Source organism: Dermacentor andersoni, chromosome 1 (assembly GCF_023375885.2).
Source record: "Dermacentor andersoni chromosome 1, qqDerAnde1_hic_scaffold, whole genome shotgun sequence".
Taxonomy (NCBI): Eukaryota; Metazoa; Arthropoda; class Arachnida; order Ixodida; family Ixodidae; genus Dermacentor; species Dermacentor andersoni.
In genome coordinates this window covers 139,283,129-139,297,845 of record NC_092814.1, presented here as the reverse complement: position 1 = coordinate 139,297,845, position 14,717 = coordinate 139,283,129, and the positions used below count along the sequence as shown (strand labels likewise).

The following is a 14,717-nucleotide window of genomic DNA, read 5'->3' as shown; positions in this document are numbered from 1 at the left end:
GTTGTGCATCGCCATCGCGATAGCTTAACCAGGAGAATCTTAGAAGCTACCGAGATCGCACAGGCACTGGCTACTCGCACCTGCCAGAGAGCATGGGTTTATTTGCGTATAATAAAACTTCTTCCGTGGCCGTGTAACGTTTTTGAGCACTTTCGGTCCGTTTACGACCTCGTTCTGCCAACTTTTCTTTGCTGAGGATCAGTTTTAGCGTCATTCTTGAGCTTCCGTTGCATGCCGCCACGATTTTCGACTAGCCACCGCAACTAAGCAAAAGAAAGCGGACCAATCGCAGACGCCGGCACCACCCCCTCTATCCGGTTATCGATTTTCAGTGCAGTGGCTCGGCCCCATTGAATCCCTCTCCACTTGAGTGCGCTCCTCGCCTCTTGTCAGCCAATTAGATAAGACAACCAGCTCAGTGTAGGCAATGTTATTCGTTTTTCAAGCAAGCAAAAGTGACCTCCTATGAACGAGGAGGTCGTTTGATTGATCTGTTCAGACAACCCTTCTGGTAGCCGCCCGATGCTTGCGTCGGCGGTTACGCAAATTTGACGTCAGGAGATTGGAATAAAAACATATTGAAATAGTTTTTCGTTATAGCGCCCTACTTCTGCATTCCGTAAACGCCCGGCACCACACGTTTACACTTTAGAACTTGTCGTATAATATTTAATTTATATTTTACATTTATTTAGCAAACAAAAACATTCTGGAATTCCTCGATAATCTTGTAAAAATAATGACGTACACTTCAGAAGGGGCACCCTCTCATCTATTGGTCACGTCCTCCCCTTCTTCCACCACCGGTTTGGGAGTGGCACATTTAGTGACGTAAGCGGCGAAGCGAACGGTTCGTATTCCGAACCGTTATAAGATTCCGCCCCACGCTGTTGTGCATCGCCATCGCGATAGCTTAACCAGGAGAATCTTAGAAGCTACCGAGATCGCACAGGCAAGGGATAATTGCGTCAGTTGACCACCAGTGGCTTTATCAAAAAAAGAGCTTGAATTCTTGACATAGCCTGCACATGGCAGTATACCTTCGTCTTCTCTGAGGATTCGGATGTGTATATCTATATTCTCAGCATCCACAATAAAATCTTTGTTGAAAGTTAGCGCTTGTCCTCTCTCGACTTGTCCCTCGTCCTTACTGCACTATATGTTACTTGCATTATAAGGAATGGCGCGTGTTAGACAACTCCTAGGTCGTAATAGTCGCCACTGCGCTTTCTCTCATGGTCGCCGATTACCGGTGCCCTGCTTCTGTCCGTACGTCTCGACCTGTCCGACAGCCTTGTTACACGCGAAGAGGCGTTCGACCTCTTGGAAGAGCGTATTGAACTGGATGCCCGGCGCTGCAGCATGGGCTCAGGCCCTGACGTGACTGGTGCCTTCTCTCCGATGTTGTTCGCCCTTGACTCGGCGGCCACCGTGTCAACGCTTCGCGGCTTTTCCTTCGTTGCTCTCCGAGCCATGGCGCTGGGACCACCGGAATCAGGCTGCACCTGTCCTTTGAAGGATGCGAGAGCGATGGGAGGATCGGGATCGAAATCCTTAGTCGACGAAGGAGCCGCACTCACAGCCGCGCCTGGAGAGTTTTCGAGCGTGGTATTGTTGGCGCGATCCCGACGTTGGGATAAGTTAGATAGTTTCTGGCGCAGTGCCCCAACGGTCCCTGCCGCATCGAATCTAGTGCGCTCTTCGTATGCATTGATAGGCTTATCGGCACCAACTGCGTTCTCAATAACGACGCACTCGGTGTCCCGGCATTTGCCATCAGACCTTCGATGCCGCAGGCAGATCAAGCATATCAGACAGTTGACGAGGAGAACGAGCAGAACAAACCCGCCAGCTACGCCGGCAACTAAATAGTAGAACTGGTGCTCAGTGAAGTGGTTCAAGTACAAGAGGTCTGACGATGACGTGATATCAACAGGAGTCGTCATTAACATAGTCCTTGCTGTGCTATTTGGCACAGCATGGCTTACAGCGTCTGTTGCGGTGGCGTTGATGATGGCGGAGGTATTCTCGCGGGTATTGTTACTGTCGGGATCAACTGTGTTCATTCCAAAGCGGCCTTCTACAACAACAGCCACAATGTTCGAGATGTCGCTGTGACGGCGTTCCTTGTTCTTCGTTCGCAGACCGATATAATAAACCACCGTGTTATCGTCTTTCATCTCTGGAAGTGACAAGGCGGCCGACTCATAGTCTCCGGGTTGTTGCTGTTGGTCGAATTCAACGCTCGGTTGATTAGCGAAATCGTTCAGCAGACGTTGTTGGTCCAAGGAGTAACGGAGTTCGTAGGTGGAGCCCACACCTGCAGAAAAACCAGATAAACATGTTGGCGAAGCTTCTTATGCTCAACTGAGCGTAATATATGAACTAATAAAGGCAAGCATTCATTCTGCAGGGACGCGATCGGAGATCGGTGTTAGAAACGCGCGTTCAGTTTGCGTTAAGTTTCGTCTCATGCGAATGGATTAGGCCGCGCCGAGTCGTCAGTTACTTCAGTCAGTTACGCCGAGTCGTCATATATACTCTTTAATTATTGAGGAATAGACGAAAGTGTAAATATAACATTTGTGACCTAGGGCGCATAACTATTTGAAAGCTGTAACTTAGCAGTGCGCTTCATATATGACGCAGAAAGATAAGCCCTTTGCGCACTTAATTCCGATAAAGTGCATGATCTTTGAATCGAAAGGCGCCTTAACTAAAAATTTTATGAAATTACTGCTGATATTCTTCTGCTTGATGTGCTTCCCTGTCCGGTATATTTTCACGGCAACCCCATGTCTGCGTGCTCTAAAAGCTAACAAACTCCCGCACGACTCTCGAAGAAATGAGAAATGAGTAATTTCGTATTGGACCGGCAATACAGAAGGCTCCTGCGCTACCGGGTCATAAATCGAGATTAACACAACTTGTACTATTTAGAGCGCTCTGTGATTTATTGGTGCAAGAAGCGTCAGCCAGAGAGGATAGCTAACGAGCATATGACCAGACTATATATACTGAAGCGCGGCGGCATTGCGCTAATACGAAATATACCTTTTTCGAAAATGGTCCCTGATAAACCGCCAATATAGTTTCCGGCCATTCGCTTCTCACCGTCTCCGCTGTCATACTCGCTTCCGGGCGCTGACCATTCCAAGGTGACGTTGGGCAGCTTGGTGCGTTTGATGCTCAGGTCGCGCACCGTGCCAGGTGGGAATTGAGCCTTGTTTTGCCCAGAGGCCCAGAAGGAGCCGATGAACTCCTCCCTGTGAAAGAAGGCGCCGGGGCGTGCGTCGGAACCGACGGACGTCGCATGGTTGCCTGTGGCCCTCAACAAGACGCTGTACCAGCCACCTCGCCGCGACGCAGCCAAAAAGTAGCCGCTGTACACGCCGTCGCCCTTGCTCACGTCCGGCTCTGCGTCGCCAAGCAAAAGTGCGCTTTCTATGTAAGGTCGTCGTATATACGTGCCTTGTACAGGTACAGCCATGGGCAAATGAAGCTCCAATATGGCCCAGTGAAATACAAAAAACTACAAGAGTTTCGGTCGATGGTTCCAGACAAAGATGCTGCTGGCTTTCCGCATAAAAGTGTGGCGTATCCCACGGCAAAGTTGAAAACAACCACACTTACACCTTATAGCTATACCTCAAGCACAGCCTTCTGGTTTTGCCATGAATTTTCCCGTGTGGGGATCATTTGTCTAGGACAGTATACAGTTTGGTGCACGATCTTTGCCAGTGGTTCCGTGGTAACTGCGCAAGTGACTAGAGCTGCTGCAGGGACATGTGGTCGGGCTCCTGCTGCACGGCTGGCGCTATAAACCTGTGGAAGCGGAAGACGAGTGTTCCGCACTCCCCAGACTCTTACATATCTCTTTAGTGTTGCCCACTTATCCTCGAAGCTCCTCCTGTGCTCCACCGTGTGAAAGACAGCGTTGCGTATAGACTGTAGCGATAAAGGCGATTCTAGAACGCTCTTCGGTAGCAATTTCGTAGAAAGGCACTTTTAAGATCTCGTAGAAAGCATCGGACTGGAGGAGTGTTTCGAAAGGTACTCCTCACCGCAGTGATGCCGAAGAACGATACTGAAATGCAGCGACACCTTCGGCCGATAAATGGCTCTATACGCTCCACGATGAAGCTCGCCGTGGAAAAAGAGTTCTGAAGAAAATACGAACCCTTACACCATGGTCGAAAGTCAGATCTTGCAGCGCGTGCAGCGACTGTGGAAAATTTAGAAGTGGTGCTATTTGTTCCCTCCGTGGGACACGTACAGAGCTCGCAAATGCTAGTAATAACGCGCCTTCGACTTGTGGCAGACTCATGTGATTCCACATGCCTTGCCTGCGAAGCTACGTGCGCGCACGGTCGCCATGATGTGCTTGCTTCCGCAGCGGAAACGCGTAACCTCGCTGATGATGCCCCTGTCAGTCGACAGCACTGACCTATAGCACATGCAGGCGCGTTTTTGCGGACACCTGTGCGGACTGGAGGGTTCGCATAAATGTAAAAGCGCTTACGACTCGTTCAAGACTCAGATGCAACTCTATAGTGTTAAAGAGCTTATTCGCGTGCTTCCGTGTCCATGACAGTTCATGTTGATGAAGCGCGCACACACGCACACGCACACGCACACACACGCACACGCACACACACACACACACACACACACACACACACACACACACACACACACACACACACGCGCGCGCGCGCGCACGCACGCACGCACACACGCACACACACACACACACACAGTTCACCTAATTTGATACTTCGTCTTAATTAACTAATCAACTTCACAAATGTTACAGTCAGATGCAGTAGAAGCTTGATGTGGGCGAGTTGGTTTTGCATACTTGAAGAAAAGAGCGCTACGAAGACGCGTATACACATATACAGCTTCTTCACCGGCAGCAAAGTCACAGGTATATATATATATATATATATATATATATATATATATATATATATATATATATATATATATATATATATATATATATATATATATATATATATATATATATATATAGCTGCTGCACCGGCAGCGAAATGTACTTTATGGGTCAACCTAGCTCTGCTGATGGGTGCTGACGATTGGCCGCCTGTGTGCCTCTGACCCTAATGCAAGCATTTTATCAAGGCGGGAAGTGTCGCATACTTTTGTGCTTGCAAAAAAGTATGCGACACTTCCCGCCTTGGTAGGCTCACTAGAGCCCTCCGAAAAGATCAGATACGAAACCCATTCCACGTTGCAGTCACGTCCGTGGGAGCATGTTTGAAGAATTCGCATGTGAATTAGTTCGAGTGCAGACCAGCAGAATATTTGGCTGTTTAATACGTAACGTGTTAGATGATGTTAATCTTTTGCAGTACCGCCTATATACATTACATTATACGCTTAGATGCCTATGTAAATTGGGTGCCTATGTACATTACCTGTGCAGGTAAACACAAAAGGTGGCATCTTCTACACAGCTAATTACGGGGCCATGCCAGCCGTACTCGAAGCGTTTCCGAGAGTAGCGAGCAGTCAATATATCGAAATCGCGAGCAGAAAATAGGGGTTTTTGATGGCAATATACTCATCACACTGTTTTAACACTGACTGATGTTAACTCCTTTTGAAGGCTGTGCATGTGCGTATGTGCTCTTCACTCTTTTCCTTCTACCTGCCCTTCCATGGTGCACTTTGGCCTCAGTAGCCCTTGCGCACCAGAACACAAATCTAGGATCCACTAAAGCAACGAAGCTGGTGCCACGATGTACTAAATGTGGCCACGAAATGACGTACCCCATGCGACGTACCCAGCAGTCCATTGTCCCGAAGCTGGATGATTGTAGTGGTGACAATGTCCTGCGCTACGTAGTAGACGACTGCTTCGATAGTGGCTCCCTTAACAGCTTGCTCGCCGTACAGGAGTTCGGCGTACAGCACTTGCGGATATGGCGTGTCTACCTGCGTAGAGAATGCGTGGAATGACGTATATTTAATCAAGTTTTTATATTGCTCAGTTCTCGGTGAGCAATAATAAGACGATATCTTTGGAGTTAATAACCGTAGAGGAATCACAGCCCGTGCAAATTATTCTTACTGTAGAACTGGTCGTAAGAGTAGTTGCAAGCCAAACGTGCATATGTCGAGAAATGCGGGACGTCAGGCGTGTGAAATCTTCTCTCGGTGGGCATTCCGCTAGGTGGTTCGTTACTAAATGGACAACGCAATTAAAAAATTGAAGCTCACGAAAGAATGCAGGTATCAATTAGGGTTTGACTGAAAAAGGCTCATTTGGAAGCACATTCGGAAATATTGAGCACTGCGTTAATAAAGCTCTAGCTTCCTGCACAGTTTTATTATTCCATTGGGACATCAATGACATGTCCACATGTCCGCACGTGTCGGGCGCTTGCATTTCTAGGCATGGTGTTGGACACATTATTGCGAAGCGGCCGGCCAATGCCAAGCAACTCTTAAGAACGAAAAACTTTTTGAATTAGGCCCTATATAGGTCTGTCGAGTGAGATTTGCCGTATCTTTTTTTTTTTTCGGGTCTTATTTACGTATGAAAATTGCCTAAACAGCTCTGCATTCTGTCTGCAGCGGATGCTCGCCAACGGCTGTGGCTGTGTCCAAGGCCAAAATACATACATGAGAGAGAGGGAGAGAGAGAGAGTATGCATAGAAAGGCAGGGAGGTTAGCCCGAGTTTGTTCCGTTTGGCTACCTTGCATGGGGGAACTGGCAGGGGGAGAAAAAGAGAAAGACACGAGCACAGGCAAATCGCGTACATTAGAGTACGAAATCAATAATTGGACGACATCTCGTCAGGTCGTTAAGTAGATGCGTATTAGAAATGCAATAAACAGAAGGCCGACTAAAATTGCGTTGTCGAAGGTCCATGTTCCTTCAAGCAAGTTGCGCCACGAGCTGATGAACGTCCAGGACAAACTAAAAAAAATTCCCGGGCGTGGTATACAAGATACTCTGCGTGGGCTGTGATTGCTGAGAGCGGAAATTTCGAGAGGCGCCTAAAAGAGCACACGTGCGAGGGCGAACCAGAAAGTCTTTGCCCCTATTTTCGCCGAGCACGCACATGCCACACAACACGATATTAACTGGGACCATGCTTCGGTTATCGTCAGGGGGAGGAACCGGATACAGAGGCAATAGCTGGAATCTCTGTCTATCCAGACAACGGTAAACGAGCTAAAACGGAACGATGGTAATCTGCCGCCGGCCTACACAAGATGCCTTAACAGATTACTCGAGCGAACAGCCATTCACTTCAGTGAACAGCCATTCACTTCAGTGAACAAGGCTTCCGTGTGGAAGCCGAAACGCCTAACTCCTTCAACAACACTATTTTAGTCGGCGTTCTGTCAATTGTGTTTCTAATGTATGACATTATAGTACGCGAATTAGGCAGCGAGTGGCGCTCTTAAAGTCTATCATGAAGGATCATAGGCTACAGGAACCTCATTAGCGCGAGTAAAGCCTTCTGCGCGGAGTTTCTTTGGTAGCACCGGACTAGACCTTTCAGTTCCGACAGTGGATGATTGTCCAATTGGTCCAGTACTCTGCATATCACTTGCCTCTAGAAATTGGTGAGAGGTGTCGGGATATGGATAGACCAGCCTTTACAGTGCTTAATCACCGACAGTAAGTTCCACAAGGCACTTCTGTAGTTTCTTCAGCAATGTCTACACTCATTTATTGACGTATATTAATTCCTGTGAGAAAAACTGGGAAAAAGAAGAAAGAGAAAATAATTACCAATGTAGGAAACTCGGGTCAAAATCACAAAGCTTTTTGTTTGCAAGGGATACTTGTCGTTGGCCGGCCGATCTTCGCTAATGATATGTGCAGCATCGGGATTGGCTGGAATTTGCTCTTAAAAAAAATTCTAGCTTAAGAGCTTTTTGTGAATACGAGCCCTCGCTTTTTGCGCGGTATAACGGCTTGATTTTTATGAACAATTGGTAAAAGGTTATGCCATGGAGAGTGCTTTCAAATTTACATTATATGAAGAATCAAATAAATAACTCATAATAATAGTGGAATTGTTTCTGATTTTCTACTAATTTTGCTGTCGTATGCATACGTGGTCGCTGGTCAGAAAATGTCAGAAGTATTTCGTATAAGTAAGCAAACGAGTAAGAAAAACGAATAAATAAATCATACAAGGCCTACTGGGCATTTCTGGAGTGCATAAAGGATAGACGCTAATTTTCGAAGCAAGCTGATTTCATTCGGTTAAATATGTACAATGTCACCGTACTGCCTAGTTCGAAGTACACATTCGATCAAAACTAAAAAGCAACCTTTGCCAATCTCAGTGCGCTCTTCGACAGCTGTGATAACGCATCCCTGTCTCGAAAGCTTGTCGATAGTTTTTAGGGGCTCAGTAACAACAACGAGATGGAAATGTAGCACTACAGCTTTACCAATTAATGTGTCGACCGCACATCTGAAAATGTGACGCGCGTTTCCTAATTGCCTGTTTTAAAGCTTCTTTGTATGTGTGCGTGTGTCTTTGTGTGACGCTGTTAAAAATGGCGTTTACGTTTTCTGTAAAGCGGTTTATTAGAGATATATGGGGTTTAGCCCCATTTATTGAATAACTGCGCGGGCTGCGGAAGTCTTAAAAATTGTTTTACCCGAGAACTAAACGCCCCTGCATACGCCATTCGAGTATACCTGTTTAAAGGAGAGAGCATGACGAGCTACTTCTGTGAAAGGCTTGCAAACGTTGCTTTGTGGAGCGGAAAAACAAAAATAAAACACTTGTGTTCAGGAAAAAAAAATAAAGATGTTTTGTGCTTTTGGGCGAGGGTGCACTGTACGGTTGCTGATTATGATTTCAAACTCGATGTGTCGTTTCCTGCTACTCGTCGTGCATGGAAGACGCGCGCTGAACCACGGCCCAGTCATAGTGATTCGACGGCACTTACACCCGTGTATCATTAATAAAGGGAAAATGAACATCCACCCATTCGTAGAAATTGCTACAAAGAAAACGCATACGGGTTCCTCGAAAGAAAAGCCTCGCAGTTAAAAAAAAAAATCCCTTTATTAATTACTTCCCTCCACTTTGCGGGTTTCCGCAGAACTATTACATCAATCTCTTGCCTTTGCTTCGTGTAGTTGTTGACAAGTTCGACTTCGCCCTGTCATCTGCTAGCCGCCTGGTTAGCTCAGATGGTAGAGCGGCTGCCTCGGAAAGGCGGTGGTCCCGGGTTCGAGTCCCGGACCAGGACGAATTTCTCATCAACTGCGAGGCTTTTCTTTCGAGGAACCCGTACGGGTTTCCTTTGTAGCAACTGCTACGAATGGGTGGATGTTCATTTTCCCTTCATTAATTACTTCTGTCCACTTTGCGGGTTTCCGCAGGACTGTTACATCAAACCCGTGTATCATATGGGACGCCTGTGAAAGAACTGAACCTCTTCGTACCTTAACCAGCACCACAGCCATCAAAATTGACGAGTGCACTGCACGGTCAAGTTTGAAGTAGTATTCATATCGAGGCTATATGCCTATAGGCTTCAATGTGACGTGAGTGACGCGACATTGAAGAATTGTCGAAATTCACTGTGCTGATCTGATAACAATTTCGTGTGCTCTGTTGTTGGGGAAGAAGTGTCAGCATATCGAGTAGGGGCGTCAACGCTATAGCGGCGGTCTATAGGCTCTATAGCTACAGAGCATGTAAGCGTGCCTTGAAGTTCTACGCCGATGGAGGCTAAAAGATGTGCTGTAAACTGCATGACGAAACACGGCGGCCCTCGCGTTGAGGAGGTGCTTTCCGTTGTGGCGCATCTGTGAATGTACTTTGCCTACTGCGCTGTATATTTCGCGCCTATAGAAACGCTGGCGTATTGTAATATGCGTCTTCAATACTTTGGCATGAGCTTCTTTGGTTCTTTTACGCCACTGGACGGAAGTCCAGTGGCGTAGTCAAGGGGGTATGGGGGGGAGGGTGCTGACCGGGATTCAGCCCCCCCCCCCCCCCCCCGGAATTGTCCCGGTCGGCGCCCTGCTCCCCTTTACACCTGGCACGTCGCCTGTGAACAAAGGCACATATCCTGCGAACGCCCGCCCCAGACAAGGACAGGATGGCGCACGCCTTCAGTCAGACCAAGAGCCTGCTCAAGGTACTTGTTTTATTAAGCATCAAGCATGGGAAACTTAACAGAAATTCACGGAACATTAGCCCCCCACCCTTCCCGAAAAAAGAAAAATCCTGGCTACGCGCCTGGACGGGACACTATTAATCGATTTGCGATCATCCGGATTTAGAGCATGTTGTCTCGGCAAGCTCGCTCACGAGTCGACTCACTCAGGCTCGGACTGGCCCGTCAGTGAGTCGGAGAGTCCGGCTAAATAGAATTTTGGTGAGTCTGAGTTCGAGTGAGGGGCCTTAAGAAAAAAAAAATATTTTGTGAGTAAGTCTGAGTAAGTTCGGTTTATTTTTCCGACCTATGTATACGTGAGATACTTGACGGTATAGAGCGTTCCAGAGCACGGCAGGCCCTAGAGAGTGGCGAGAACATAAAGGAAATGGATGTACGTTCAAAAACCATTGCATCCACGTTGAGCGGCGAAAGAGCATCGTATACACGCAGCACCAGGTGGCAGAGGGAATCCGCAGCTGGCATGGAAAGCACGCGCTCTGCGCCACGCGCAGCCACGTTGCTTCCGTACACTGCATGTTCCATTCTCACAAACCATACTGCGGCTGCAAAGCGAGGCTGGGTACCTACACTGCCAGACGCGACGAACAGACGACGTTGTGACTCCAGCTGCCGCATTATGAGTGAGCGACGACCGCCGGGTGAGCAGTTGGCTTGCTCAAACGCCACTAGTGTGACGAGTGGCAACATACTAAATTTACGCGGGGGCTTACATTCCCGCCTGAGCTTCGGTTGGTATAGGAACCTGGTGCTGTGCCAGGGCCAGAATTTTATACGGCCTTCGCGCAGTTTGACGCCGTTGGCCGCGCCTTCATGTTGGGCCCAGCAAACGCCCTAGAAGATCCGTGCATATTTCTGCAGGAGCAGATCTTTTACGGACCGCGCCGTGGTGCCAAAGATTGCGTCTGAACTTTGTATACCACGTTCAACGTACCGTTTTTGTTGCTGCTTCCGTGGATCACAGCGAACACTTCCTCACGGGTTCCTGCGCCTTTCTTCCCATCCGTTTACCATACTGTGAAGACCGGCGGCAGCATGCAAGAGCGAGACCAGTGGTGGACTGTGCGCCATGACGATGGTGGTCTCGAACAGTTCACGTGAACTTTGTTCTGGAGTTGACTATGGCTCTTGTGTCACGGTTTTTTCTCCCACTTAACATATTGCAAATAAACTGTGTATCTGCCTTCATATGGGTGTAGAAATAAGCAGATCCTGTCGGTACGTCATATTTCTCTTTTTCTTTTCTCTATAGCCGGCGCCACCAAGGCCGAACACTCGGCCGAAAAAAAGAATGCCTAGCTACTCGGCTGCTGATGTTTTTCGGATATAAATATGCTACAATTGGTATGCGCCTGCCATTACGGCCAAGTTCAACTCGCGTATTGGCCTCACTTGATTGCCAACAGATTCTGGCTCATTAGAGGTGGAGGTCGCAGTTGGGCATGTAGGCGAAGCGGTGCAAGGTATGCAGGTTGTTTCAGCAACTATTTTTCGCATGTGTCTAAAAACAGGGGATTTCCAACAAAGTGGTCTTTTTTTTTTTCTGGCCAAGAGAGCTGACATTACAATTTGTGCGGCATAGATGATTAATAATGTACTTTCATAAATTAACGATTTATTGAATACATTAGGGCAATTGGTGAATAGAAGGCGATCCAGCCATGTGCACCTAGTAGGAATTTAACACTCGCACCAGTTTCGAGAAATGCGTCCTGAAACTTCGGTCGTCCGCTATGCTGTTACTGTTTGTACGGCCTGGTGTAGCTGCGTAGCAGACAACCGAACGAAGCTGAGCGAGTGCCAAATGATCATGTTATTCTGCTCCCATGTGATCACCTTCCACGTCACGGCGTCATGGCATATACACCTCATGGGAAACGAAACTGAAACTGGTCCATAAAAAAACTGCGGTAAATTATTTAGGGTGTTCCGAGGCTTGGGCAGTATTTTTTCTAGGACTTCGAGTTCTAGGACCTTTATTTAACGCAAAAAAAAAAGAGGGAAAGTCGAAAATGTCATATCAGTACTCCCTTGATACTCTATCGTGCGCAGTCACCTTGCGTAACTCATTTTTTTTTTGTTCTAATAATCAGTGAATCAGCCATTATTTATAGGTCGCATCCGCAACACAGCGGCGCGCATACTTGTTCATGTAATCGGGTATCCGTAGCCATCACAGCAGGTGCGGCTGCAGTCTCCAGCATTCCTATAACGTGTGTGTTCGTTTAGTGCACGGGAGAACCTCTGAGAAAAAAGAAATATTTAGCAGTTCTACGGAAACTTATTTTTTTCAGCGGCCATGCACATTACCTAGCGACAAAATGATTAAATGTTTAATTATCAACTTTAGGGCACATTTAAAACTGCCAAATTGAAGTCGAGTATAGCCGTGAAGTCATGCCTGCTTAACAGAAATTGTATAGGACTAGCACGACTTTCGTGGTATCCGTCCCCAAAATGAGCTACGAAATATATTTCTGCTTCATTTGCTTCACTTCAATTCTGCAATTGCACCATGTGCCTTTTTTTTTTGTTACCTATACCTGAACATGCACCCAGTTTCCGCCTTTTCCAGATATCAGTCTGAAAAGCGGAACAACGCTATCTCTCACAGGATTTTTTGAAAAAGTTCCAACTAAAGAAAAGGCAAAAACAGGTCGTATAGACAGGTACTCTGGAGAGGGGCTCTACAATCAAAATATCCCGCCACGACATTCAGTGCAGGGTCATTCCACGCTAAACGTCCCAGGCCCTCCATCGGGGATTCTGTAGGAAAAGATTGGGCTAATTGGCTATTGCGTCGCACATTTTTGGTGACCTAAGCACTCTGAAGTTTTACCGAAGAAGCAAATTTTGGTTGGAGGTAAATATTTTTAAAACTCAAGTGTGAAACAAGCTACAATGGCAAATCTTATTCTAGAATATTCTACTGGCGGAGTTCTTTTACGTGACGCCATGTGAACACTTTTATGAATTTTCCGCCTTTAATTGGCTTAGTAAAAAAGTATACAAATTGTGCGTTTTTTATAAGATCTTTGCATGAACATCGTTTCAGCCACAACTTTTTTTTACTTTCCTGTATACCTGTATATTTGTGCGATGAAAGTTAACCATGACTGCTTAGAGGTTGTCGTCAGCACCGAATAGTTATCAGACGCGAGATATTGTGCACGGCGCTGATTCATCGTTTTGCAAACTACAGATCAGCAGATTACCCAGTTCTGCAAGAACCTCAATCACTGACACTCCTCGCCAACCATGGTGTAGGAGACAAATGTCAAGAAATGTCCCGTTTGCAGGCTATAGTCTGCTGTGAGTGTCCATGTTTTCATTCTGGTGTGAAGCGGCAAAGAAGAAATGACTGTGTGATTATTCTGCCTCCGCGTAGGAGAGAATGAGGTTAACTTAGCCACTATCTGCCACTGCAAAAGTTCGGCAGCACGTTACACTCCTGTAACACGTGAAGGCGAAAACCTGCTGCACACTTGGTAATGCATTAAGTTATACGATCAGAAGGGTAAGAAATCCTGCAAGGCATAACGAGCCGCAGTAAACGTGTGACAAGACATTGTCTGCGAGCTTCGACCTCCTCTCTACGTCGCCGTCTCGCATCGTCGCGTTGCTGCTTTCGCAGTTCGACTCCTTCGGCTCGTTTTCGACGTTTACCTGCGGCTTCGCGCGCTCGTACAGCGGGTTGAGAGTCGCGCCAACGACGTTTCTCTTCGACTTTACGTTGCATCCTCTCAGCAGGGGAAAGCAGTACTCGCCGCTTCGCAAGTCGCACCTCGTTTCTCGCTGGGCGAGCATCCTCGGCCGCAGCGTACTTCCGAGGGGGGGGTATGCAATGCTTTATTCATGGTTCGGATGCCTGTTTTGAGCTTGTTCTTTATTGAAAGGTATGCTGTTATGTGCGTTGTATGGGTGATTTCAGCGAATTTATGCACTGTTCGCTTCACTTTGCTGGGCTCTTGTAGCCTCTGCCATAAGGGGGTATGATCCATTGCATTTCTTGCTTGCTTACGGGGATATGAGCCATTACATCTTTGCTTGCTTACGGAGGTATGATCCATCGTTGATGATGATATTTTTATATCATTCGACTAGACGCTATTTCGGAAAACGTACATTTTTTTTTTTACTCAGCCAATTAAACGTGAAAAATTCATAAATGTGTTCACTTATGACGTCGCGTGAAAGAACCACGCCAGTAAAATATTCTAAAGTAAGAATTGCATATAGTTTCACACTTGATTAAAAAGCATTTACCTCCAACCAAGTTCTGTTTCTTCGCGAAAAGTTCATGGAGCGCGTACGTCACCAAATGTTTGTTTTCGAGAAAAATACTTTCGTGAAACCTCATTCACACAATCACCAACTAGCCCAATTTTTTCCAAAGGAATCAACGATGGTCACTTTTGGTGTCTGAAAGATTTCGCGTGGAATAGATGACCCAGCAGCGAGGCATCGAATTGTCGCCTTCTCTACTGAATATAAAACGTATGGTGCAGTCCTTTCCCCT

General features: G+C 46.9%; 1 protein-coding gene across 5 annotated transcripts in view; it reads right to left on the bottom strand.

Annotated features, from left to right (window-relative positions):
- Positions 1–663: 663 nt before the first annotated feature.
- The window catches only part of LOC126544343 (calcium-activated chloride channel regulator 1-like), a 93,657-nt gene continuing 79,603 nt past the window's right edge, over positions 664–14,717 (bottom strand). For 2 of the 5 annotated variants that reach the window (XM_055062094.2, XM_050191630.3), the window contains 3 exons: positions 5,814–5,964; positions 3,055–3,417; positions 664–2,320 (listed from right to left, as the gene is read on the bottom strand). In XM_055062094.2, the coding sequence (XP_054918069.1) occupies positions 1,191–2,320; positions 3,055–3,417; positions 5,814–5,964 (1,644 nt within the window). In that variant the 3' untranslated portion in view covers positions 664–1,190. Of the gene's footprint in view, positions 2,321–3,054; positions 3,418–5,799; positions 5,965–14,717 lie in introns of all 5 variants that reach the window. The other 3 variants (XM_055062095.2, XM_055062096.2, XM_055062097.2) reach the window with 3 other exon arrangements.